This window comes from Python bivittatus, unplaced genomic scaffold (assembly GCF_059951505.1).
Source record: "Python bivittatus isolate LINGU-HERP-01145 unplaced genomic scaffold, Pbiv_v1 ctg000330_np1212, whole genome shotgun sequence".
Taxonomy (NCBI): domain Eukaryota; kingdom Metazoa; phylum Chordata; class Lepidosauria; order Squamata; family Pythonidae; genus Python; species Python bivittatus.
The window spans coordinates 37,139,072-37,167,017 of NW_028277058.1; the positions used below are offsets into that span (position 1 = coordinate 37,139,072).

General features: G+C 37.6%; 3 protein-coding genes across 6 annotated transcripts; 1 reads left to right on the forward strand and 2 right to left on the reverse strand.

Annotated features, from left to right (window-relative positions):
* Positions 1–1,228: 1,228 nt before the first annotated feature.
* JOSD1 (Josephin domain containing 1) lies at positions 1,229–11,244 on the forward strand. 3 transcript variants are annotated; one of them, XM_007441786.4, is made up of 5 exons: positions 1,229–1,370; positions 2,071–2,887; positions 7,064–7,192; positions 7,286–7,480; positions 9,112–11,244. In XM_007441786.4, exons 2-5 carry the CDS (start codon positions 2,703–2,705, stop codon positions 9,209–9,211), a joined length of 609 nt encoding a protein of 202 aa, XP_007441848.1. In that variant the 5' UTR covers positions 1,229–1,370; positions 2,071–2,702; the 3' UTR covers positions 9,212–11,244. The 3 variants fall into 3 exon arrangements, with proteins under 3 accessions (XP_007441848.1, XP_025031181.1, XP_025031180.1); XM_025175413.2 differs by having other exon boundaries at positions 1,262–1,590; XM_025175412.2 differs by having other exon boundaries at positions 1,262–2,887.
* Positions 11,245–11,768: 524 nt separating this feature from the next.
* Positions 11,769–16,595, reverse strand: TOMM22 (translocase of outer mitochondrial membrane 22). Its single transcript, XM_007441787.4, has 4 exons — positions 16,437–16,595; positions 16,015–16,133; positions 14,038–14,155; positions 11,769–12,394 (listed from the first exon to the last, which is right to left on the reverse strand). Exons 1-4 carry the CDS (start codon positions 16,539–16,541, stop codon positions 12,320–12,322), a joined length of 417 nt encoding a protein of 138 aa, XP_007441849.1. The 5' UTR covers positions 16,542–16,595; the 3' UTR covers positions 11,769–12,319.
* A 1,603-nt stretch (positions 16,596–18,198) lies between these two features.
* Positions 18,199–27,940, reverse strand: CBY1 (chibby 1, beta catenin antagonist). Of its 2 annotated transcripts, none has more exons than XM_088141034.1 (5): positions 27,840–27,940; positions 26,267–26,364; positions 25,287–25,392; positions 21,434–21,549; positions 18,199–19,170 (listed from the first exon to the last, which is right to left on the reverse strand). In XM_088141034.1, the coding sequence occupies exons 2-5, from the start codon at positions 26,342–26,344 to the stop codon at positions 19,093–19,095; spliced, it is 378 nt and encodes a 125-aa protein (XP_087997160.1). In that variant the 5' UTR covers positions 26,345–26,364; positions 27,840–27,940; the 3' UTR covers positions 18,199–19,092. The 2 variants fall into 2 exon arrangements, with proteins under 2 accessions (XP_087997160.1, XP_087997161.1); XM_088141035.1 differs by having other exon boundaries at positions 27,784–27,871.
* Positions 27,941–27,946: the final 6 nt, after the last annotated feature.

Here is a 27,946-nt window from a genome sequence, read left to right on the forward strand (position 1 = left end):
CTGCACAACAACCTTGTGAGGAAGATCAAGCTGAGAGAGAAAGAGACTCTGACCCAAAGTTATGCAGTGAGCTTCTATGGCTGTGGGTGCACGTGAACCTGGGTCTCTCCATAACAGTCCAGTTCCTTAACTGTCACACCACACTGGCTCTTTATGTTGCAGAACACTGCATTGAGGGGTAATGAGCTGGGGTCATTTATAATTATTTATATGTATTTGTCAGTTTCAGCCAGTCCCTTGCCTACTCACTCAATCACTAAGAGTCAAAAGGACTTTGGCTGTTTCAGTCATCCAGATCTATAGATCCTAGCTAGCTGTACTGTATAGTCCTGGCTAGATTTGTTTCCCTCCCTTCTGCAGCCATTTGTGCTCTGATGTCTCCTGGTGAATATCTAATTATGTCTGCCCAAATTTGAATCTGACACCGTCCAGTTAATTAAAAGAAAGTAGAGAAACATACACTTCTAGGATTGGGAGCCACTTTCCCATTTTGCTTTCAAATTATTTTTAACTTGTAAGATGTTCAAATGGTGTATGGGATGGGCAAGCAAACTAATCTAGAGTCCAGATACTGCAGAACTGTGCCACGTCACACCCAACACATTCCCAGTGCAGTGTTCCCATTTGTGGATGACTGATGATACTTAGAAGCGAGATGACACAAAGCCAGAGAGAACCAATCCTGCCTCTATAATGACTGATGCACTCATGAATCTGGACAATACAGTCGGGCAGGGAATTGCAACAGGCCAGAGAGAGACTGATAACAGAAAGTGTACTAGCCGCCCATTCTTATAACGGGAATGTTTTATGGAGAGTAGAGGGTAGCTACAGATATGAATATTGTTTGTGGGAGGGTATTGCTCAATAAAGATAATGGAAATCCAATACATCAGAAGATCAGATTAAAAATAGACTGGTGTGCGCGCGCGCGTACACGCAAAACCTCCTAGGGCGCTCAGCAAGGACTACGTCCCCATTTGATTTTCATATCAGCCATGCTCTGAAGCAAGTCGAGAGAGGAATACCGTAACCAGAACGGTCTTCGTGATACAGCAGGACCCTATCTACAGTCTAATTCACCGGAAAATTCCACACATAACGCAGATTGGTGGCCCGAGTCCCCCAGTAGCCTGCAATAATCAGAATTCAATTTGCACAGACCGCCGACTAGCGCCGAACTGCGCGCGCCCTCCAGCAGGCGGAGGGAAACTGGGCGGCCTCTGACATCAGGCGCCCAGACGCTCGCGACGTAAAGCTGCGGTGAGGCTGAGCGAGCGTCGGCGCGACGGGCCAGGACTCCGTGGAGGGCTGCGCATGCGCCTCCTGCTAGGTGGCTGTTGGTCCAAGCAGGCTGGGGCTGCGAGAGGGTAAGTACCGTGACGGCCGCCTCGGGAGGACTGGGGTGTGCTCGCGAAGGAGGCGTTTTGGTTCCCGCTCCCCTCCGGCGGGGAGCCTGGTTCGGGAGTCTGGAAGAAGGCGGGGAAACCTCTGGGGCTGTTTGAGTAGGGGAGCCCTCTCCCCAGCGTCCCCCTGGCTGGTCGCCCTCCTCGCGGGCAGTGGGTGTCTCGGCTCCGTCCAAGTATGCAGGTATTTAGCCCCGCCGCCGCCGCCGCCGCCGCTTTTCTCCTCTCGAAGGAGGGGCTTACCTGAGCTTTGGTTTGCCCACCCTGAGAAAGAGAGGGGCGCTTCGAAGGGCCTCCTGGCTGCACCACTGCGGTTTGGAGAGGACAAGCCAGAATTGCTGAGATTGTAAACACAGAGTCCCCTCCGCGGCCACGCACGCATGAACCACACGCAGGCTCTGAAGGGCTTTTCTTCTGACAGCGCGTGACGCTGGAAAGTGGCAGCTTGTCACGGTAAAGGGTCCGAAAGGGTTGGAGGACTGAGAGCTTAGCTTTCCCGAGGGCGGATCCTAGAAAAGCGCAGGCCTTGAATCTTCGTTGGGTTGTTAGTTTGCGAGTATTTCTGGCTCGAGAAGCTTGTTTGGGAGCCGTTTAGAAACTGATGGCCCTTGCCCACTGATCAGCAAAATCCTATGCTTAATTGAATATTTTCTTTCTCCATCAGGAATACGAGGCCGGGCAAGGACTCTTTGCTTATCGAAGGTGGAGCAGTTTTCTCCCCCCCCCCATCTTAGGGGAAGTAGCTTCTTCCCTGTTTTTTGATATCTGTGTTTCGGAGGCCTAGTAACTCTTTCCAGAATGCAAAGATGCACTTGATGCTTTCCTGGGGGCCTGGTGTTCTTTATGAACAGTAGTAGCACCCTGGGCTTGTTGAATTTCAGACTCTCTTTTCCTATATTGGGGAGAGAGGCAGGCCGTGGATTTTGGCTTTACAGTCATCATTGACCAAAAGAAATGGAGGAGAAGGAGCGATGTGATCAATTCAATCTGACACTCCTATGTTAAATTCTCTTAAACTATTTTTCAAGGCAAGATCAGAGGAGAAGAGAACAATATACTAAAAGCAATTTCTGCAAGTTAAGGAAGCAGGTAGGAGAATGGAAGAAGAATTATTCAAATTTTGAAGTTGCTTTTGCAGCTATCAAGTAAAGATAACAATTGAAATCAACCATAGGTTTATTATTTGTGCTGAAGTTGTCTATAAAGAAAAGGGCAGTTTGTTCTTTGTTTCTTTTGTACAAAAAGAACCTTCACAAACGTTATCTCCAATCTTCACATCTACACTGCTTTAAAAAAATGAGTTGCATGCCATGGAAAGGTGACAAAACAAAATCTGAATCGCCAGAAATGCCACAGGTGATGCCAGTGCACATTTATCATGAAAAACAACGCAGAGAGCTATGTGCCCTCCATGCTCTTAATAATGTCTTCCAGGACAGCAATGCCTTTACACGAGACACATTACAGGACATTTTCCAGAGGTAGGAAAAATGGTTTTATCATATTATTGTGGAGTGCTTGTTTACATTTCTTTGGATAGATTAGAGCCTTTGAAAGCCTAGATCTTCTAGTGATTTCCTGATGTTTTACTATTAAGCCCTCCTAGCACTCAGTTCAATTTGACCTTTGTGTATTAGTCTACCTGCCTGTCTTAACTTCAGACAAAGAAGTAAAATCCACTTAGGGTTGCATTACACATTTTTAATGTAAATTATGTAGTGAATGAGTCAGTAGTTAGGTACAATTTTCTGTTAAGGGGAACTGATACTAATTCATGGTATAAAATTCAACTCTAGCTATTGTGCGGTGGCCCCTAATCCATTAAGCTTCAACTGGCAAACTTAATCAGCAAGTCTGTGAGCCTTCCTGTCTTTTCCTATCCATTTTTAACTGCAAGAGTTGAGATTGTTTGTGCCAAGTGCCTAATACATCTGTCTTCCTGATTTACTCATGAGTAAAAGATATGAAAAAAATTCAACTGTTCTATTAATATTTCCTTTAAAAAGCAGCATCATGAGTGCCCTATATGACTCATCTAAAAATCAGAGCGCCCAATTTTTTACTTCATGTGATTATTGTGCTTGTGTTCAAAATTTATGATACACCTTTAAATTCTCTACTATAGAACAGTTTTTGTTCTCAGTGATATACTTACATGGTTGGCTTTAACTGCTTAGGTACCTTTTTCCTATACGGTAGCTATGGCACTGCCACAGTTCATCTCTAAAAGTAGCCAGTAATTTTCTTCTATTTTTCCTTGAGCAATGTTGGTGGCTTAAAATAGACTTGGCAATTTTTATACAAATAGAAAACCTAAAAATCATCCTGATGCACATTAAAATATAATACTACTGAAGTCTTTTTTGGTTAGAGGAGTCATTGAGATACTAGTCCAATCCCCTACCTTTTTTAAAGGATTGGAAAGAGAGAAGGACCATCTGCTGTCTCCATCTGCCATTCCTGTCTGTAGGACAAACTGGCACTTCCTATAGGACCTGCTAAAATACTTCTGTACTGCAGGATCTGATTTGCATGCAGAACAGTCCAGGTTCTTGCAATTACTAGGTAATGCTGAGAAGAACTGATATCCACAAGAGCTGCTGCCAATCAATACTGAACTAGATGAACCAATGGTTTGACATTATAAGGCTATTCCCCACGTTTTATATTTGATATCAACTTCTAAAGCAAAAATAGATAATAGGTTTCTACCAAAATATTGTGAGTAATTGCAGACTGGCTTGAGTTAAAAAGCTGTGCTCCTGTTTACAAACTTCATTTTTCTAACACTAGGTACATTTCTTTGCCCATTTACAAGATGTAAATGCATAGAATCATGCTTTATATTTGGAAATATAGCAATTTGTAATAGTCATTAAAATGAAAACTATAATGCAGTTAATTCAATAGCTCCTTGTGTTGTTTATGCAGTGACTTCTTGGTGGTATGAGAGTTATACTATATCTGGGCTTTACAAGAATCATTAAGAAGCAATGCATTAAAAGTTAATTCTTGTGAATGATGAACTTAGTGAATTTTCTTGAGTTGTGATCTTTAATTTATTGTAGCTGAAAACGTAAATTTATTAAATGTTCAGGAACTTTGAGAAGAGTTATTAAAATTAGGATTTTGATTTTAAAAATATAGTTTGCATGCTTACAAATATATGGGAGTATTACACTAATAATTAATTAGTCACCAGAACACTCGTCCTTGCCACATCAAAAATGTATGGTTTTATTTCTTTTAATACATTTTGGTGCCCATTTTCTGTGCTAACTAGCCTTGGATAACAGAAGCTATGCAATTTGTACTTGGAAGAAAGACTATTAGGGAATACTAGATTGTGAGGTTTAAAAAAATCCTGGAATAAGGTAATGGCAAGCCACCTTTGCATTATTGTCAAGAAAACCATGTGATCCATGAAGTCACCAGGAGTCATACTCGACTTACAGAGTTTACTTTTTAACAAACATTTTATTGCTGTAATTTATAAACAAAAAGAAGACATGAATTCAATACAAGAAAAAAATTAAAAGGTGACAGATGAAAAAAAAGTAAACCAAAAAACCCATAATAAAATAAATGTATAGCCAAACCTTGATTAGTTCTCAAACAGCAAATTAAACTCTAACTACATGGAATAATATTGACTGAGGCATCTGGTATTGATAAAAAGCCAGTTCATTTGTAGAGATTGAACACATATCTTCAATCAAGGGCTTCAAATCACATGCAGTAAAGAATTCTTCACATGTCAGTAGATTCTGAACTTTCAATATACATTTAACAACACATTCATTTCTCTTCCCAATATTATATTAACAGCTGTATGAGAATTAAACCAAAATAGTACAACCATAGAACAAACTCAAAACAACAGAGTTTCCTCTATAACATTATACTTTCAGGTTAAAAAGTTGGAATTGAATCCTTTCTTAATAACCCGGGGGCTGGGGGAAGTCCAGTAAATATGAAAAAGATTCTCTTGTTGAATTAATTCAATTAATTAATTAAATCGCCCTCTGGGGGAGATGGGCTGCATATAAATTTAATTAATAAATAAATAAATAAATAGTATATTATAGGATACAAATTTAACATTCTTTAATTCTTAAAACTGTAGCCCAGTGATACAGGATATTCTGGCTCTATCCCAGATTTCCTATATCTGTCTTAGTAATACATTGAAATTAAATGTAGGTTTAGGAAACTCTAAAACTTTTTCCAGTTATATTAATAACTTAGGAGTTTTGGACATTGCTAATACATTGAGTCAAAACTATAGGGTCAAAAGATAGGGCAATTCAGTTTTTTTTTTAAATTTTATATATATATCATATAATAGCAATTTCTCATAATTTAGAAACTTTATTTATTTGATCAGCTATAGTGTAACTGCTACTAAGAACTTCAGAAGCATATAAAAATAGATTTCCCCAATCCATAAAGTAGAACCGTTCCTTTTTAATCCTAGGAAGAAATAAAAAGTGCTATTATACATCCATAACAATTATGAATTTTTAAAAATACCATCTGCCTGTAGAGAGAAGGCTCTTGATATGGTAACTGCTCTGAGGGTAACTGAGTTTCAGATGTAGTCTGAATGACTGATGGATATTGCTAGAGCACAGTATATTCCTGGTCTAACCTACCTGGCTATAGATACTTGATGTTTGCATTTTTCAGCAGGTTTATACAATTAAGCATGAGATTGCTTTTTAGATCATGCTCCCAAAAGTTAGGATTTTCTTTTTTTCTTAAAATGTTTTTTTTTAAAGTGTTCTGTATTAAAGTCTTTGTTACTGTCATGAGATTTATTTAACATTAAGTTTATATTTTTGCTTTAAGATAATTTGGAACCTTATGTTGCAGGTTCTGTAGTGGTTTCTGTGTGTTAGTAGTATCTTTTCAAGAGATACATTGATTGGTAATAGGAAAATGCCAGGCTTACTTATTAATTCATAGGTGCCAAGAAGAACTGGGAGAGAAAAATGCAAAGTTTTGGGTTGCAAGTGCATAAAGAGTATTGGCAGTTTTTAATAGGCAGCTTTCTTTACTCAACCAGGTTATCTAGTACCTCCGTCATATAATTTAGGATAGACGCTACAGTTATACTCTTTGTTTCATGCACTGATACTCTGCCTTTTCTCTGAATGATCAAGATAATGTCTAGAAGGATTTCCCCTAATTTTATGTTTACACAAAAAAACTTTGTGTAACTTGGGCTGAGAGAGTCTGACTGGCTTAAAGAAACCTGGTGAGCTCTTTGGTCAAATGGGAACTTGAACTGGAACTTCCTCAATCCAAGTTCATGTAATGACATGTTGAGAATTGGAGAGAAATCCACTTTCTAACTAGCTGGACATTCCTCCATTATCAGTTAAGAAAATTGTTCACACATGAACCATTAGGAGATGGAGAAAGTCTCTGCCTTAGGAAACAAATTCTAAAGGGGGAAAACAAGCCAATTGTTGAGATTTCTGTAACCTTATCCTGCCTTCTTTCAATAAATCTTGGTAAAGAAAGATTCTTATTGGAAAAAGCATGCTTATTCTGAGGGATGAGGAAGCCAAAAACTTGACAAGTCAACACCCTAATTACTACAGTACAGTGTTTCAGTGTTTATACATTTGTACTATTTGTTTCATAACTAGGTTATCTCCTAATACCATGGTGACACCACACAAGAAAAGTATGCTGGGGAATGGGAACTATGATGTGAATGTCATCATGGCAGCTCTTCAAACCAAAGGTTATGAAGCAGTTTGGTGGGATAAACGCAGGTAAAGTGAAGCAGGGTATAAGTTTACCACCATCAAGTTTCCTAACTGAAAGGATGTAAGAACTTACTTTTTCCCTCCTCTTTCCTGGTTCAGGGATGTTAACGTAATTGCCCTCTCTAATGTCATGGGTTTCATAATGAATCTGCCCTCAAGCTTGTGCTGGGGTCCACTGAAACTTCCTCTTAAACGGCAACATTGGATCTGTGTCCGGGAAGTGGGAGGAGCCTACTATAACCTTGACTCCAAACTCAAGGTTCCTGAATGGATTGGTGGTGAAAGTGAGCTCAGGTAGGTTGTCTTTGTTAGCCTGTGACGTGGGTGCTATTGTCTGCACACACTGAATCTATCATCTGAATAGCATTGTTTGGTTTTAGCCAATGAGTCCCCCCCAACCCCTCCAAATTAATAAAATGTTCCAACAAAGGTAAATAATTGAAATTGTCTCACATTGGATTCTGTTCTTATACCTTCACATTTCAAGAGATTTAGGAATACCATCAGTATTATAGTAAAGACTTTTATGTCATTATTTTCACTGCTCATGGCAAATATAAGTTTTGAACTGAGTTGCTCAGCAGTCTGGAGATAGTATCAGTTGCTGGATTACAGCTGAATTCGGCAAAATTTGTACAACTCGGTAATAAACTATCTAATGCCAAGATCAAGCCACTAGCACCAGTTGAATTTTAGCCACCAAAAGTCAGCACACAGAGAGGTCCTAGCTGCTTTAGGCTTCAGCAGATCCAAACCACAGATTTGCTATTTTTATTTTGACATAGTGTTTAAATGGCTTGATCTCAGAACAAAATGGGAAGTGAATATGGAAGGAAACAGCACAATTGAAAATGTTTTGTTTCAAGTAGTGTGCTGCTGAATCCGGCAAAGATCCAACAGCAGTGCATGAAGAACATGAAAAGCAAAAATACACTTCTCTGGTTATTAGATTGAGGCTTCTCTCAATCGCACATTCACAGTATGTATTTTTACATCTGACATGTAAAACTCAGCAAGCAGAGCAACATAGCTTTTATGCTTGGTTACCTATAGACTCAACAGTGTAAGAATGCTATCTGTGAGGCAAAATGCACACTGCTATATTTGGCAACCTGCCTAAAAAAAGCATACCAAATAACATATTGCAACCCATGAACTCTTAAATTTCACTGTAGCAAAATATTTAAAAACAGCACAAACTAACCCGTTGGCAGCAGTCCTTTTCTTATGTTTAAAATGGTTCTCAATCTCTGAATACAGGCATACCTCAGAAATATTGCAGGTTCAGTTCCAGACCACGGCAATAAAGTGAATGTCCCAATAAAGGAAGTCATATGAATTTTTTGGTTTCCCAGTGCATATAAAAGTTATGTTTACACTATACTGTAGTCTATTAAGCGTGCAGTAGCATTATGTCTAAAAATACAACGTATGTACCTTAATTAAAAAAATTCTTAAAATAAGACAACGGTGAAGTTTGCCACATTGACTTTCTTTCACGAAAGATTTCTTTGTACCATGTGATGGTTTGATAAACACAGTATCTGCGAAGCGCAGTAAAGCAAAGCACAATAAAACGAGGTATGCCTGTATATAACTTAGTGTCTCTTCCATTACTGCTTTGTCCCATTAACTAGCTCCAATAAATCCAGCAGAGATGTTATCTGTGCCTCCCATTTCATTGATTACTATGCTTTCTCTGAGTCTCTATGATTGAAGAAAGTAATAAGTTCCAGGTAGGACAGTGGAACTTTCAAATCACCAGACAGGATGTTTTTTTCTGAGTTTAGAACACTTGACATGGTTATGTTGAGCTCAGAATACTTTGCATATTCCTAACATTCAGCTACTTTACAAAAACTCCAAAATATACTCAAACTTTATTTGTGTCTTTTGTTTTTGTTGCTTCCTTTTTATCTCCACAGGAAGTTTTTAAGAAACCAGCTGCAAGGAAAGAACTGTGAACTTCTGCTGGTAGTACCTGAAGAGGTAGAAGTACATCAAAGTTGGAGAGTTGATGCATGACCTGCAAAATATCTTATCTTTGCACTACAGTACTGGTCCTTATCCCTTCCAATTTCTGATGTCCTGTGATGTGGATAATGAGCACTCTTCTCTTCCCAGGAACTTTGGAATTCTTTCCATTATGAGGGTGCAATAAGGCAGTCACAAGGTACTGTCAGGGCCAAACCAGACAGATAATAGAAGCTGGACTTACTAGGGGAGGAAGTAGAAGAAAGCCAGTTTTGCATTCTTTCATTATAATGCATAGTGTGAATTAGGAATGGGGTATTGGAATCCTCTCCTTTAATTTCTGATTCACTTCCTTACCCATCATCCTAAAATACTTTATATTGAATTGCACACTACTGTCTCCAGGAGTCTCTACAGCTAGATGGTTTGTCTCTCCTTCAGGGGAGGATTGAGGCCAAGCATGTTCCCTCCATATCTGACTCCCTTCTCTACCAAACTTATGTTGAAGAAATTTGCAAACGGTATGGGTCTCTCAGGAAATTTTAGATACTCTTAGCAATGGTATGGTGCTTGCAGATTCCCTTTTTAAATAGCAATTGTGCCAAGAGTTAAGGGGCATATTGACAAAACGGGACCATAATTCTAGAACTCCTATTGGAGTTTGGGGCTTTTCTTTGTCCTACTTGATATTTTTGTTGGTCTGAGAATGAAAGAATGAATAATTTGGGGAGATAATTGATGCTTATTTTTTAAAAGCCTCAAATATTTTTGGTTAGGTAGGTCAGGTATAGCCTATTTTTATTTATCTTGTCTGTCCTGTAATTCAGGGAAATAATTCACTGAGCAGGGAATATATCTACAGACTGCTTGAGGATGAAATCATGACATAAAAGGAAATCATAGCCAAGTTTTAGCAAAGTAGGACGCTGTTGAAAGGGCAAATGTTAATTTTACAAGCTATAATGGGGAACAAATCTAAGGATTAGATTTTTGTTGCTCCTATTTCAGCTGGTAATAGCTGAGGTAAAAAGCTTCTAGGGAAGTTTGATGCGGGTAGATGAAGACTATTTAAAACAGGTAGGCTGAGTCACATTCTTCCATTCCGTCTGGCAGGAAAACATAACCTGTTTCCCACTAAATTAATAAAAGAGCTGAAGTCTGGCAATAACCTTATTAGTTTTCCCTTTCACTTCATCTAAGTGTGCCTCATTTATTCTTGCCACGGGTTTACCCTGTTGCATTTTTCATTATTACTTTGTACCAGTGTCATTTACATTAGTATTGGAACATCAAAAATAGGACCCATATTTCCAGCATCACCTAGTAAAGGAAAGATGAAAGTAGCCCTTGTAACTTTCAAGGATGCCTTTTGGTTTCCATTTTGAGTAAGAGCAAGATAGACACCTTTTAATTTGGTATTTGAACTCTCCTTTCACAATCAAATACTTTGGAGATGAGAATGAGATCAAGATGAATCTTGTTTAATGATGCCTGGATAACTTGCAGCCATTATAGTGGGAAACTGAGTTGGCTCTTCTCTGCATGTACTGCAGTCCAAACACAATACTTCTATTTTAATAGAAGCTCTCTTTTCTTCTGGACTATACATTCCAGTGACAAAACCAGCTGACATAATTTGTATACATACATTTTTCATCAGCAGAACATCAGGCCTGAAGTTCTGCTTCTGACTTGAAGCCATTTTTTTCATGAGACTATTCTCTATGCTGACTAAAATAGCACTTTGGAGAGACCCTGTTTGCATGGAAGCCAATGGACCAGTGCATAATATACAAATACCTTTAAAACATAAGGCTATTTCTTTCCTCTCTGTATACTGTCATTGTTCTGGCCATAGGGAAAGCAGTGTGATTCAGCAGCTCAGGAACAGGGAACATGTAATCACACGCACTTCTGGACCAGAGTTATGGCATGAGAGGAGAATGATCAGCCCAGTCCAATTGCTTGGGAATGGGAAAGCCCATGGTTGTTTTCTTGCTTGTTTGGTTTTGTTATAGCCTTGTCTTGGGTTTGTTTACAGAGATGTATTTTGTTTAACTAAATATTAAAAATGAGAAAACCTTTCCAAGTGTCCTGACACTTTTGTGTGAAATTGAGCTGCTCTGCATGAATGTAAAAGGGGGGAAATTTTGCACCTCATAAACCCAACTTAGTTTACATGCACACATTCTATCTCAGACTATAACTTAGGACAGATATAACTAACAACCTTTACTTTTCCTCACCAGTATTTAAGATATTCTACCCACTGAAAAGTTCAGCTCAAAAATCATTTTATAACCCTGGAATTGGCCTAATGAAATTATTGCTTTATTAAACATTTATATTCCCCCCCAAGGCCAGCTCAGCTACCTTGATTTTTTAAAAAGCTATTGATTCAAAGCTGAAGACTTAAGACTGTGCTGGTAGCCTTTTAATACCCAGCTTGAAAATATGGTTCAACAGAGAACCTATTGCCAGTGTGGTCAACTTTTTATCATAGAATGCAATTAAGCAGAAAGTGAATAGCCACCACTAGAAAGGCTTCAGAGGTGGCAACTTTGAATTCTATGGTTAAAGCTGAAATAATGAAGAAAACATTCCATGGTTGCACTCAAACTATTTAATACAAAATTGCTGTAGCTGACTTCAGTACTAATAGATGCAGCAGAATTGGTGAAAATGATTATCCAGCTTCCCTCATTATTGAAACAACATGTAACTCAAGTAGAAGTTCACTCGGTGAAATTTAGTATACACCAGATTGTTCCATACACTGTACTTGTAGTATATATATTTCAGTTTTTGCTGTTTCTACTCTGAAATCCATCTTCAGTACACCAGGAGAGAAACACAGGACTATATAGACAAACATTACTAAATTTGCCAGAATCTGGCATGTCCTGAGGTGGTTTTCTGGAGATAAGGATACCAAAATAGAAGCTTCCAAAGTCCTTGTTAATTGCTTTGATTATAAACTGAGAGAGGAAATGAAAAAAAAAATCATGACTGCCTAAGAATTAAAGGAAAGGTCAATGTCGTGAAATTCATATTGGGTTTGCCTCCATCATGAACAGATGTCCAAGAAAAAAAAATACTTCTGCCTAACAAACAAACAATTTCAGTATTTTTTTCCATAATATGGCTCCAGTGGCTTGATTAAATCTTTCCAGGAAGAGAAGGCAGAGCACCTGGCATTCCTCCAGAGAGCCCTGTATTTGGTCCTAATAAAATCTGTAAGAAATGAAAACATGTCAAAAATGGTTGAAATGCCAAACTAACGTTCAAATTTCTGCAACTTGAGAAGAATTTCTATTTCAAATGTCACAAACACAACAATTACCTTGTTATCATTTTTACCCATAAAGAATACAAATCCAGCATTTCTTGTTTTCTGTCTTTCACTATAAAAATATACTTCTCAGTTCACATGATTAGATTTACTGTACATGAAGCAACATTTGTAAGATGCACTGCCCAGTGCACTCTTATGTTTTTGAATTCTGAAATGTGCAAATACCTTGCTATACTAAATCTCAATATTCTGGTTAGGTATGAGACCTGTAAAGTTTTCTTCTGTCAAGAATTCATTTGGTTTTCTCCAAAGGTGGCTGCTATTGTTCTATTTCCTAGTTTACCAGATTGGCTTTATTTTTGTTCTTTAAATTTGTAAATAATCCTGTTCATATTTTCAATGAAGACTGGTGTATAAATCCAAGTAATTATAATACTCCAGCAAGAGAGGGAAATCAACAATCAAAAACAAATTTACCCATACTGGTAAGGGAGCAATGACACTGCTTACAAAAATGACATGATGAAATACATTTTTACTATGTAAGAAAGCAGTGTCAGATAGTCCACTTCAAGGAGTTGATTTTCTGAAAGTACTAACAATGCAATACTGCAGCAGCCATACTAATCACCACAAAATATGCCACTTTCAGCTGAGAATTATGGCCTCCAGTGTAAAGGCTAAAAGATACCCATGACATCCAGCAGTAACTGGAACATCTATTGGAATAACTAGACATCACTGTGATAAAAATACAAACATACATATTTATTAATGTGAATTATTACATAAGCTAATGAGTTACACTGTTGTTAGTATTACTATTATGGGTGAATGTGTTTAAGGGACGGGGAATACATACGTATACATATATACAGTGAATATATGTATTTCCTTTGAGTCAATTTTGACTTGTGGCAAATATATGGACAAGCCCACTCAGTTTTCTTGGCAATTGTTTCAGAAGTGGTGATGAGCTACCAGGCCAAATGGCCGCAGTCTAGTTTTTCTAGTGTCCTAACATGTTGCCAGCAGCTGTTAGGACACCAGAAAACTCGATTGCGACCATTTAGCCTGGAAGCTCATCATTGCTTGATTGACGCCAGCCATGAAAGCCTGCATCAGCATATTTTCAGAAGTGGTTTGCCATTGCCTTTTTCCTAGTGCTGAGAGAGAGCAACTGGCCCATGATTACCTAGCTGCTTTCCGTACCCAAGGTAGAATTAGAACTCAGTCTCCTGCCTTCTGGTCCAGTGTCTTTAACCATTACACTACAACTGACTCTCACGGTAATCAGAGACAGGTATACAGAACTTTCACCAATCTTGTGCTTTCCAAATGTGTTGGACTAATAGTGTGCAGAATTCCAAGCCAGTAGAGTGAATGAAAAACATTAAACTGGGGAAGACTGGTATAGAAACTGAATTACAGTTGAAGAGCTACGTTAAATAAAATACAGCTTTCCAAAGAGTTTCTTTGATAGCTCAGAGAATAAGGACATGGGAAGTTCACAGATAAAAGGAACTTATTCTGAGAAAATGATTAGATTAATTAAATTAGAGCTATAGAAGACAGTATTCACCTGCCGTTGTTGTAACTGCTGCTGCTGCTCCATTTGCAGTTTCTCGGTTTCAAAAACAACAGGAAGAACTAGGATCATGAAAGAAGTGGTCCCAATCCATAAAGCTGCCCTGGAGAATCTTGGGGAAGATGGGAGAAAGCAGAAGTATATTCTGATTTTTGCTGTGATGAAAAGCAGCTACTCTACAGTTCTGGTATGAAAGTGACCCATTTCACATGGAAAGATTCATGTAGTCTGAAATGAATTATATTTTGCTGTTCTATTTTTGCTTCCAATTTTTGCTTCCTCCAAATTTCATATCCATCACAATTTGAAAAAACATCTTTTAAAACTACCAATACACCATTCAGACCCATCATAAAGCATACATTAAGAAATATACATTAAATTCACCCAGTCTTTGATTGTACACATAATTAAAACTGATCTTTTGATCCTGTAACAGGATTTAAAAAAATAAATTCTCACTGTTTAAGGAAGAAGTTGTGACCATAGGGTTGTGCTAGCCTGAGAAACTAAGAGTGGTACTCTTTAACACAGATGTACAGCACTTAGGATTTGATTTCCAAAAGGTACTTCAAAATGCATAGTAGCATGAACATAAAACCTGTCTGCAACATTTTAAAACAGCTACATCTTTTTTTCTGGGATTGTACAACTGTCCTCCATAGTTGTTCCAAAATCACAGGAAAAGGGGCAGCTGCTTTAACCCACTGTAAACAGGTGCTACATTTATACTTTGAAGTACTTTTTGAAGATTGAACCCAAAATGCTACACAGCCCTGCTTTTCAAACAAGATATAACACCATTTTTATTTTATTCTGTAATCCAGCCACCAAAGCGTTTAGGATGCCTTTCCAAACAAGAACCAGGGGATAAAATCCACATTCAGTTGAATACAACGACCGATATGAGATAGACGTATGGAGGGAGGGAGGGAAAACAGCTGTTGGTTTAGTAGGTTCATCTTGCAGAAATGTGAATCATATTGTTAGATTTATATTCTGCCTTTTCTTTAGGACTTCAATGTGGCATATATAGAACCCACTCCTACATTGTTCCCTCACAACAACCATTCCTTGAGGTATGCTAGGCTTCTTTAGTCATACTACTGAACTCCAGCAAGACCAGAGAGGCTATAACATATAAAATAATGAGTTGTCTTACTGCCAAAAAATATTTGGATAGAGTTACTTCATTACGTTCAGGAAAAAAAGAAAAGCATTCTCTAACAGAATTTTGGGGGGGAATACCAAGAAATTGGAACCATAATTTATGACACAGTGATATTTGGCTTCTGATTATTTTAACTCTGTATAGCTTTTTTCTACATACATGGATATTTTGTGTTTAGTTTTAATTTCAATTATGTGTTAGAAGAACATAAAGAACGAAGGCTCCAATATATTTAATAATGAACCCTTTATTGACCAGAATGTATTAGTAAATGTGCCTATGCTGTGCAAAATCACATAGCTTCCTATAATTTACGCTGCTCTTTCTAAGTCCATCTCTCCACTCCAACAACTTCAGTGACCCTAGCATCTCAAGTAATAATTTACAATCCTGGCCCTCTGGATCTCTTGCAGCTTTTGATACCATCAACCGTGTATCCTGCACCAGTTTCAGGGGCTGCGCCTCTTAAGCAGACTCAATCCTTATTTGGTTTGCATTTTAGTTATTACATAATTGCTACTGTGTAATTGCTACATTAGATACTGCAAGATGAATTAAAGCTTTATTCGTAGCTTCATCTGAACTGCCTTAAGCGGAACAGATTCTGACCACATACTGAAGCAATGTCTCTCCAGCAGACTGATATATATGAAACAGACACCAGTTCTGTATTCCTTTTGCAATAGACATATAATACTGAAATAGTGGTAGGTTATCAAATCACCCAGAAAATACATCCCACATAATCTCAGCATCTTTGGACTATGTGCCTACTCTACTTTTCCATTTCCTTATCTCACCTGTACATTTTCTGAGCTACAGAAAGGGATACATCGAAGGTAGCTCCAGCTGCCGATCGAAGGCTCTCTGGAAACATCTCTGTCAGACCCCAAAGTCTCTCTGCCAGGGTCTCATCCAGCTGCAACAAGGCGAGAAATACGAAAGCTAGGAGCCTGCCTGACCCTCCAGTCTGCTCTCCCACACTGCAGTTGAAGACGCGTGCACTTCAACTGTTGGGACTACGACTATTCATGCACCCCGCCTGGAGGCCCTCCTCCAAAGCACCGAGATCGCACAGCGCCCTCACCGACGCGCTCGAAGTAACCGCGTGGGCCTGCAGCCCGACCCGCTCTGCTCCGCCCCCAGGAGAGGTCATGTCTTGCATGTCTTGGCACAGCCCACCAAGGCACCGTACGGAATTCCGCGGCAACGGCCTGCTTACCTCATCTTCCTCCTCCTCTGTATCCTCTTCCAGCTCCTCAGTTTTACCGGTGCCTCCCTTGGACAGCAGCAGGTCTTCAGGAGACAGTGGCGTCGAGTCAGCCATGACTGCAACTGAGGGAATAAAGAGTGCGGAAACAGGGGCCCGGCAGCGGCTAGACCGTTACCGGAAGTGAAGACTTTGAGTCCGCAGCCTCGCGGCCCTACTGCGGTTGCACAGCGACGCTTAGCGCACCGGAAGAGGTGGCGGCGGCATAAAGGCCTAGCCCTAAAAAAGAGACGGATTCACCCCCGGACAGATATGAGGAAGTGCATGTGTTGATTTATAAATAGGATCTGCAATATTAATGCCTCTCGCTTTCCTCTCTGGGACTCGACCCAGTCACCTTTTCTTCCAGGATAACGATATTAGGCGTTCAGGGTTTTTCACCCATGTTTTGCGATTCTCAGCTGAAATTCAATGTTCTGAGCCTCTTGTGCAGATTCAGTCCTCATTTGGTTTGCGTTTTAATTATTACACAATTGCTATTACGGGATATGATTTGCTACATTAGAACAACATGTTAGAATTACATTAACTTTTTTTTTTTTCTTCCGAGGAGATCGGGGAGAGCATAAAGCGTTAACCAATCTCGCTAAAACCTGCAAGGTAGGCAGTGACTAAACCAGAAAATCCTATGGGCTGCAGGCATTTATTATGAAAAAGATCAAATCCTAAAGCTTTATTTCTCTATAAAAATAGAAATATTCTAAAAATAAGGGAAAAAAACCTTTAATGATTGAGTTCATATATGCTAAGTCATAATGTGGTTTGTGTGATTTTGGCTTAGCGTATTGCGTGAATCTGGCTTTTCAAATCATGATTTATGACAATATGTTCCATAAAGTCAGCCAATTGTACATTATGCATTAAATCATGGTTATATAAGACATAGCTTAGCGCCATCCATCCATCCATCCATGCATGCATGCATGCATGCATGCATGCATCCCAGGCAATATAATAAATGCTAATGTGTAGCTTTCTATAGAGTTAATAATTTCCTGTTGAATTAATCTTGAAAATGGCCACTTTTCCTGTACTTAATCTGTACTAAAAGAAAAACACACACAGGAGTACAATTAATAAAATTAATGAAAAAAGTAAACAGGGAACCAATATTTATTTTAAAATATAAAAATAGACTTAAAAAGTGATTCAATATTTTTCTTTAAAATGGTCTGAGTGTATCTGCAAATTACACAAAAGTAAATACCTTAAAAAGAAAAAAAATGCCCCCCATCCCCCCTCAGATAACAGCTAAAGGTGTAATATATAGAATTCCACAAGAAGTGATTATTATGAACTAAGGAACAGAAATAATAAGAATTGGCTGTTCAATGTGAAGTTCATAGAAATAAGGCTGTTCAGCACAGGCTTGGGTATGATATAAAAAAGCAGTGATTTTTGCACTTTACAGGTAAATTCTTGTAGTATGTAAGGTAACTAAAGTCTATTGTAGAATTGTAGAATAAATAGGCCATTTTTGAGATGAATAAACGTATTATGTCATCAAAGTTCTTGTCTGTGAACAAGTGACAGTACTCTATAAAAGCAGATGCCTCAACAATTTTGTTAGCTTTTAAAGTTCTTCAAGATTTGTCCTTTTTCTGATGCCATAGATAAGCAAGATTATCTCACTGGTGACTGTACTATATAATTTTAGGAAAAGATGCAGAGGCATTTGTGATACCTCCTATAATAACAGATCCTTCACAAGAACTACATAAAAAGATGTGGTGCACCATTTATTTTGTCTGCCATATACCAGCTCATTGGCATTAACTACAATCCAGAGGTATTTTGCACCCCAAACATTAGATTCCTGCCAAGGAATACATGACTAATGAACCTAAAGTAGATTAAGGAGAGATAATGGCATATTTTAGACACGTGAATCCAGACATGATAAGCCAGAACAATGAGCATGTGTTCAAGTGCATTCCCTTTGCAGGCAGCCAATTCCTCTATTTGTGTGAAGAAAAAGCAGGCTAGATTGCTTAGTTCACACTTAACACCTGTTAAGTGTGAACTAAGAACTTCCAGTTAAGTCAGGATTTATAATATAAAGCTGACTTCCATTCCTGACTTGTTTAGATGCAATTTACTATGTTTTCAGTCTGATGAATTATGGGTAAATTCAGCTTTCTAGCTTGTTTTACAATTCACATAAAGTGAAGGAAGTGAGTACATGCCACTTGTACACATGCCAGAATATGTATTCTGGCTTAATAAACTGACATTTCATTATCAGTAAGTGTCCTGAGATATACTGCAGGGAGTGTTCATATCCTCTCTTCTGACACCTTCCAGAATGGTTGCTAACTTCTTGGGAAGATAACATACATGTTATCTATACATCACCAGTTATTAGTAACATAATATATATTAAGAGCACTTGGATAGAAGTTTCACAAAGAAGAGGAGAAAGTAGATAACAGCTTCCTGACAGCACTGGAACCTACTAATATTTCTTACTTGGGACCCTGGTTATCAAGTGTCCAGGATAGCAAAGTCTTCCAAGGCAGATGTGACTTCACCAGCAGTGAGTATCACTGCTTTAAATCATACTTGTCTGTTCTTTCCTCCCCTGTCCTAGTGATTGCCAATTTATAGTTCACTTTCTCCTTCGGCTGTAATTTTTCAGTTCTAATTCCTTCTCCATGAGGTGGGATTCAGCAGTTGTCTCAGAGAGCTGAAAATGAAAGGCATAAATGGTAATGAAAATACATTCATTTCCTCCTGTTATACTAATGCTGCCAGCACACCCAGAAGTATTATTGTTTTGGTTCTATTCTAAAGCAGTGGGATTTAGTCAGATGGGCTATGTTTAAATATGTATTTGGGGTAAAAGTAATACTTTAAAAATAAATCATTAGCTGCAGATAATCTATAATATATATGGATTAATGAATGGCAGGTTTTGTCCACTGGGAATTTTCCTTATGGACTATCGTGTGTTGTGGCCAAAATCTGGCTCACCTAAAGCAATCAAATCAATCTGAAGATACAACACAAATTTATTAAGCATGAAAACAACAAACAGCGTACATCAGGCTCCCAGCAAAGCATTGGCAGCTTGCTGAGCAGCCCTGTGCAAAAGCAGAACCACAGTTTATATACCTTTGGCCCACTACCTTTTACCACAATGCTTGGAACTGACATGTCTGACACCCATGCAGCCTATTAGGGAGGAGTGGGATGCAATAGCACAACAAACCTTCAAATCATGTTAGTTAATAATAGGAAGAAATCCAAATCTGAAAATAGCAAAGCAGTCTTTTTTGTTGGAAAACATGCATGGAGTGGAGTGTATTTTTTTATTTATTTATGGATTTATAAATTGCTTCAGCCAACTGACTTTTAACTCTGTAAACAAAACCAAATGATTTTTTGCTATCTGAGGGGCTGCAGCATAAATATTAGTCAAAAAATGTTAAGTGGCGATATCTTCAGCTGACAGGCTTCTTAATATCTTCGTATGGGCCAGCAGCACTACAGAACCTCCTTAATGTATAAAACAAGGTAACAAACTCCCTACAAAATATGCTAATTGTTAAAATTATTTATAAGTAGTTGTTAAAATAGATTGTTAGGTATTATTTGGGAAAGCGTGGAATAGGGAATTGGCCCATCCAATAATCCACACCAATGAAAAGCTACTTAGCATCTCTAAATTATATTTATATAGACTTAAAATTACAATGAATTCAATAACAATAATTATTCTGTGTATATTGGACACACATGCATCTTTCAGGAAGAAATTAAGGGATACAGCTAATTGCTGGAGCTCTGGTTGTCACAATACAACCATGGTTATACAAAGTGGTCATGCTGTAATAACTGACATTTGGCCAGAAGTCATCTCACATATTAACTTGGTTTTGGTTTTTGTAGCAAGCTAATTCACCACTGAACACAATTCGGCTAACCTTTATATTTCTGCAGACATAATGTAAAGAAACCCAAACATAATTTTTAAGCAGGAGAATATTAGAATGATGATCATGTTAAAGCTCTCATATTTTATGGAGTTCAACAAGAAATAATAATAGGATTTGGGGTAGATTCCTTTTTTCATTCAAACATGTATGTTCTGTTGTTTCCCTTCAAAATAGCATAACTCAAAGCAGCTTACAAAATGTAAAAACAAATACTAAAAGCGATAATTTGTGTCCTAATGATTACCAGACAAAAACAAATCACTTGTTAACACTAACACTAACAATACAGTAATTAAAATTACTAAATTATGCAATAACACAATTATTGTTTTAAGAAAATGTTTACTAGAGGAACATAAACCTAAGCTTTAAGATAAAGAGGACAAAGAAATTCCACATGTTCATGTCTTGGCATCAGTCTCAAAGATGATGGCAATCAAGAGAAGGATGACAGCAGATCTTAAAGAATGGCAGATCCACAAAGGAAAAGAAAGGTTTTCAAGTATCTTGGTAACCTTGTCCCAAGCAATTTTAAACATTAAACAGAATCTGGACTCTTGCAAGAATGAATTCTTAAAATGGCCTCCAACTTAGTGTTGCATTTTCTACAATACTGCATTAGGAAGTCATATTAGTGTAAATCCTAGGATTTTTTTTAATCAAGAGAATTTTCAGAGTTGTCTTTTTAATTTACCAAAAAAAACCCAATAGAGGATCTAATGGCACTTAAAATGAATATGTATAGCATATAACTGTAAACTAGAATCTACTTCATTAGAGAAATGTTACTCTAAATTGGCATATACTCTGTGGTGTGTGTACGTAAAAAGTGGGAGGGATAGTAAGCAATGAGGTTCAAGGGAAGTGAAATGATGTAAGCTCAGAGGTAAAATGTTAAGTGTAATTCATAAAGCAATAATATAAACTGATAATATAATATCCTGGCATTAGAAAACTAAATAACTCCTGAAGTGTGATAAAAAGAGAGATGACACATTGACCTATTCTCACCATATCCAACAAAAGGTCCACTTTCAGCCGAAGGAGGTTGTTCTCTTCTTCCAACTGCTGATTCCGTTTGCGAAGACGCTGTGTCTCCCTGCGGTCTCCACTGCTTCCAAATGATTCTGGAACAGAGAAGAGCTGGCATTAGAATCACACAACACAAGGTTATTTAATTTCTCTTGCTCTAGGGATCTAATGGAGGATGATCACTAAACCAGAACCACAGCAAAAGCCAGTCAGTCTAGATTTATTAAAATAGAGAAAATGATATGTCAGAAAAACAATGAAAATCTGATACAAAATAACATTGTATATAGGATTATTAAAGCATAATAAATGAAACTATTGCAAACCATATATTACAACAAATGGTTTAGGTCTGGCCTAGTATAAAACCGAGGTTAGAAGAGATATTTCTGCATATGTTAACATTTTACTTGCAGCTAAAAATTCTAAAATTACAGTGGTTACAGCCAGAATTTTTAATGATGACTGTAAAAATAAAGTCTTTATTAGTAAGGTTGAGTTTGTAAATGCTTTATGTAATACGATATCTATCAAATTATTAACATCTGTGGCTGTTCAGCTTTAAAGGTGGTATTTCATCATGTATGTCTGTGACTGATCAGGAGACCTTTCCATGAATCCTTTCTGCATTCCAGTCTGCAAGATAGCTTTACCTTTCATCTCCCAGTTGGACAGATAGAAGCCCATTATAGTTTTCAGAGCAAGACTCCAACTCAGGCCCAGTTTGATTCAGGCCCTGTTCTTTCCTCCTTGTTTACAGCATCCCAGAATTCAGAATAAGTATCCCAAAGTTTCCAAATACTACTCATATTAGGATACATGTCCACCCCTTACAGCATTGTAATATAGCCAGTCTGTCTTGAAGTAATACTTCTCATTTGCAATTCATGATTATTTTAGATTTTTAATAACTGAAGTTCTCTGGGCATTACAACTTTATTTAAAATAATAAGTATTTCTGAAAATATTAAAAAACTGAAACAATAAAATACAAACACAATATAACACAGGGAATATAAAATCCATCACTCTGTTGTAAAACAAGACCTTAAAATCAAACTGAAGACCTAACAACAGAAACACCTATCAGTATGTTTTGGTGCATATTAAGACTATTATTGGTGCTGGAGGGCGGAGCTGGCGTCGCGGCGATACGGCGGGCGATCCTGGGCTCCCAGGATCGCAGCCGATATCTCCTCCCCCGGACGGTCCCGATGGACCTAAGCCGTCCCGTAGAGATGGCGATCGCAAAGGGCGCGTCCCGCGGATCTCAGGGACGCCGCAAGTCCCAGATTGATCCCGGGAGAAGCTCTTGAAGCCGGCGGAGGAGAGGCAGCCAAAATGGCTGCGAAAGCCGGGACAGCTCCAAAGGAAGAAGGAAGAGAGGGGTGTCAACTGGGTGAGATGGACTTTTACTATTCAACTATTCTTAGAGAACACCTTAAGTAACTTAAAGAGATTTTTAAAAGTGAAGAAAAGTGGATTAAGTGGCGAGATTGAGCCTTATAAAAAAAGGGGCGAAAATTTTTTTTCTTTTCAACTTTCCCTTTTTAGTGGAATTGGCAAGATGTTTTTCTTTTAAAAAAATATATTTTTAACTGGATTGGCTTTTTCTTTTTAATACTCAATAACTCTTTATCTTAAGCCTTTTTTTTGACTAAGATTTCTTTATTGTTATAAGAAATTTATACTTTTTGATTTTGAAATGGGGAAAGTGGAGTTAAGAGAAAGTAAATGAAAGAAAGTTGCACTGCCATCTAGAGGCTCGACATAGTGCTTTTTCTCTTCTATTGTGACGCATGCTCAAGGACCCTGTGCTTTCTAAAAAGATAGTGGGATGTGCATGTTTATACAGGTGCCATCCGTAACTATAAACAAGAAAGTGGAGTTGAAAGCGATTTTGAAAATATCAAGATGGAAAGTTTGAGCTAGTCACAAGAGCCCTGATTAGTGGCAGTAGCTCTTCTTTCTGCTAGAAGCTCTGCTTTGCTCTCCATTCCCCCCTCAGTTGGATTTTTTTTTTAAAGAGACTTAGTCTTTTCCCTCCTCTTCTTTTTTTTTTTTTCTCCTCTTGCTTTTTTTTTTTCTTATTTTTGGCAAGAACAAAGATAAAGAATCCTTTGACTCAATAAAGGTTTATCAAGATAATAAATTATACGAGAAACACAATGCAGAAAAAGATCTTTAAACTATTGAGGATGACTATAAAAAACTGGAAGAAGAGCTGCAGAAATTCCCGCAAAAAAAAAAGAAAAAAGATATTAAAGCTAAAATGGACTTAATTAAACATAAAACGGGATCAATGGAAAAGGAAGAAATAGTACAAGAAATCAGAACATTAAACAGAATTATTGTGAGGCCTATAAACTGAGAATTAAAAGGGTTAATCAACTGATAAATGAAGAGGGACAGACTTGTTCTTGGCACTGAGGGTGAGAAAAAGATTATACAAGATTATAATGGAAAATCGTACTAAGAGAATGCACAAAAAGAAGAAGTAAAACAATATTGAAAGAAACTACTTCAGATGTTTAAAGAAAAAACGAGGGGAATACAACAATGATGGAACTGACAGAAGCTTCAAAAAGCAGAATGTTTGAAAGGACATTTATTATTGCTTTCTTTTATCCAATAATATAGAAAAAGGAATAAACAGCTAGATATTTTGGGATATTGAATGAAAAGGGTGAACTCAAAATTATGCAAGCGCTGGAATAAAGTATAAATCCGAGATATATAGTTAAAAATTGTATTTGATTGTAAATGTTTCAAGAGATTAGACTAAAATTTATACATGGTTGAATATAGTAACATATAGATTTTAAACTAGAGACATTTTTGTTGAAACATGTAGTGAAGAATCTGGTTAGAACTGTAATTCGGTTAGAACTGTAACTGATATTGTAACTGATACTGGTTAGAACTGTAACTTTTAAGAATTGGAAAAATTAAAAAGTACTTATGCAGGAGGAAGTTATTGAAAATTATGGAATGTGCAGAGATGAGTTAAATTGAGATTTGAAATTAGAGTAAGAAGATAAGTAATTTTATATGACACTGAGAAAATATAGTAATGTAATGGATTAGGAAATTTTATAATAGAAATTTGATATTAATTATTATATATATACACATATAATCGATAGATGAAAATGTATTACTAATCCTATTGAAAGTTAAAATTTCTTGTAATAAATGATTCTATAGATTAGCTATGAATGATTAATAATTGTCAATTGATAAGTATACAAGTATATTTTGAATAGATGATATGAGAATTTAAGATTATGAAAGGGGCACCAACGAGTTGGTAACTGGTTGACACACGGTATAAAATGGAAGATGCTTTTTTTATGCCTTTTTATGTTTTTGTTTGTTCATGTATGTTCTGTGTTTGTTGTAAAAATAAAAAAATATTTTTTTAAAAAAAAGACTATTATTGGTGCTATAAAATTAGAATTGGTGCTATAAAAAAGATTAGATGGAACAAGGTCTCTCTCAACCTCTAATTTAGCAAAAATACCAAAGCGGATCCAAACTATGGCATGAATGCCACCCCAACACAATAACAGTCATTACTACTTGCACACCCAACACAATAACGATCATCAGGTTTTGCAGAAGCACATCAAAAGAAAGATGATGGTAGGAAGCACTTCAGCCTCATTGAATATGCTCCCTTTTGGAAGGAATCAGGATGTAAACTATCTCATCCTTAAGCACTTAGGGTAGTGGCCATACATGCCTGGATATATACTGCCAGATTAGAGCTATACCTCTGATACTATGCAGAATACTGCAGTCACTGAGATAATTGCTCCTTTTCTCTTACCAGTTATCCACTGGCCATTCTCAAACTTCAGACTCTGTCCAGTAAGTGTCATAACAGGAGTTCCATATTCTAAGCCTAACTCAATTTCACGGGTAGATCTGTCCAGCTGTAAAGAAGAGAAGTCAATGCAATACTTTCCCAAATATTTTATTTCCCTTAGTTCCTGTTCATTTTCTTAGCATTAGGCAAACCTGTACAAAATATGCTAAATCAATTTATTCCAGAGCATAAAAACATATATCCTATTTAAGTATGCCTGGGAAGTTGTTTATCATCCCAACACAGATGCTCCCATAATGTTGCATCATACTAAGGGAGCATGGATGCAATTCTATAGCTCTACAGTGCCACAGGCATTGCAGAATATGTTGGATTCCCACCATCAAGATCAGGAAACTTCCAATATCAGATTTCTTTTCCAACTTCCTCTGAAGCCAGCTCCTCCTGAGATTGGGAAATCTGAACCACAAAAAGTCCAGAACAAAAGAATAGTAAGAGGTGGACTAGGCTGAGCTAGAATGTAAATCCCACTCACTCCTCTATCTTCCAATACAGAATGGAAATTTCATAGAGCTTGAGAACTGCTCTAAATCTCTTTGTTTGCACACAATGCAAGGAATTTTTAAAAGTATTTTATTTATTCAGTACTTTCTTCAAAGAAAGATAGATGGCCAAGTTCATTTTGCTTATAAAATAGAAATATTATGTGGTTCCTGTAGCCAACTATTTCATATTTTTCTGTTCACGCAGTTTTAGGGTTTGTTATTTATTGTAAATAGGTTATTTTATTATTTATTTTACATAAATAAAAATGGGTAAAGGTGGAGCTATACCTGTATAACATCACAAATGGGATTCAACAAATAACAGTACTGGTTCTCCCTTTCTGAATAATTATTTGTATGTGACAGTGGCTTAAAGACTCTCATATTCTGATGAAAAACATTGCATAAGTCTCTTCAGTCCCCTCCAGAACTTACCGAATGGAGGTTGGAAAGTGAGGCTGATTTTCTGGGTGGAGTTTTCTTTGGACTGAATGTGTTTCCAAAAAGTGGCATCTTATCTAAATTCCTCTTATCTTTGTTAAAAAAAAAAAAGGATTGTTATTTCATTTAATAATATATACATTTTTTTTACTAAGGGCATTGTTATGTCCCAGGCTGCTTTCATACTAGACATTTGCTATGGAATCACCAAGCATCATTTGCCTATATTTTACATGGGATCCAGAAAATATGGTAGCTTTTTTTCCTATCATACAAAACCCAACATTGTTTTTTAGAAACAATAATAGAACAATAGCACAACTTTGATAGGTGTGGATACTCCTAAAAGGTTTTTTTTCCCCTTCAATCTTATGTTGGGGCAAATATCTCATCAAAGAGTATGGCCATGCTGGCTAGAGAAAATGCAAGATGTAATTCAAAATATCTGGTTTGGGGCACCAGGTAAATGAAAATTGACATGAATTATTTTCTTTACACACAATTATCAAGTCTTTATACCTTTCATTATTGTTGCTTCTTACTTATATTCTACCTTCCCCCTCAGAGGATACATATTATTTACCCCAGACATCAAGATTAATAAGTACCATAACATCTTCCACAAATGATCTTATCTCAGAAGGAGTTTTACTGGATGTATATCAAGCTTGGAATTAACTACACCAGTAATCTTAAATTTCTCATGAAAAAAAGCTCTTACTATACTATGTGCATAAATTCCCTGCAAGAGGTAAGGTTACTAGACGTCCGGCAAAAGGAGGGCATGTCCTCCTTTTTGTCCTCTTGTCTTCTGTCCAGCAGGCAATTCTATATTATATTATCACTAGCATATATTCTTGAAAATAAAGAGTTCTTGGAAAAATATTGCAATTAAAAAACTGGTCTTTCTGATGCTGGAAAAAGTAATTTCATATATGTGTAGGCCTAAGTGTGTTTTTTTTTGTTGTTTTTTTGTTTTTTGCTGTTTTAGATAATTGGTAACTCTATGCAAGAGTGACATCACTGTGTCTTGCCTGGTTAAGCTCAGTGCAGAAATGAATCACTGCCCACAACGGTTGGAAACAGAGAAGTATCTGACCTCAACCAGACTATAAATTCCCAGCTACCATGGGCTATATAGTAGCCCAACATCTCCAGGAGGTACCAGGTTAGGCAAAACAGCCTTGCACAACCATGCAAACAAACTGCTTTAATCAGATGCAACATGTGAGCATGTGTGCAATTGTGGCTGCTCAGCTGAATCTTAGCCTGACGTGCCGCTGGGTAGAGACCGTCTCCTCAAGGGGGTGGGTTGCAATTTTAATGTATCTCAAGCGACCCACCCCTATCAGCCATCTCTGCTCCAAGCAAAATCCCGCTCCAGGATGTTTATGAGAACCTGACATTCCAGACTTCCCGTGCTAGAAATGCCGAATCCAAGCTAACACCACCTTTAAAGGAGCATCATGACAAAGGGCGCTGTGTTCTTGAAGCCCCTCCGTGTTTCGTACCTAGTACGTCGAGCCAAATTTGGGGGACTTTCACACTCAACAAAGACAACACATACCACAGCTGCAACCTTCGAAAACAATCTGCGCAGGCGTACTCTTAACCGATGTTTGAAGCTTCGCGACCCGCCGTAGCCCAGGGACGATCGCGCTGGGGTAGCTGGGC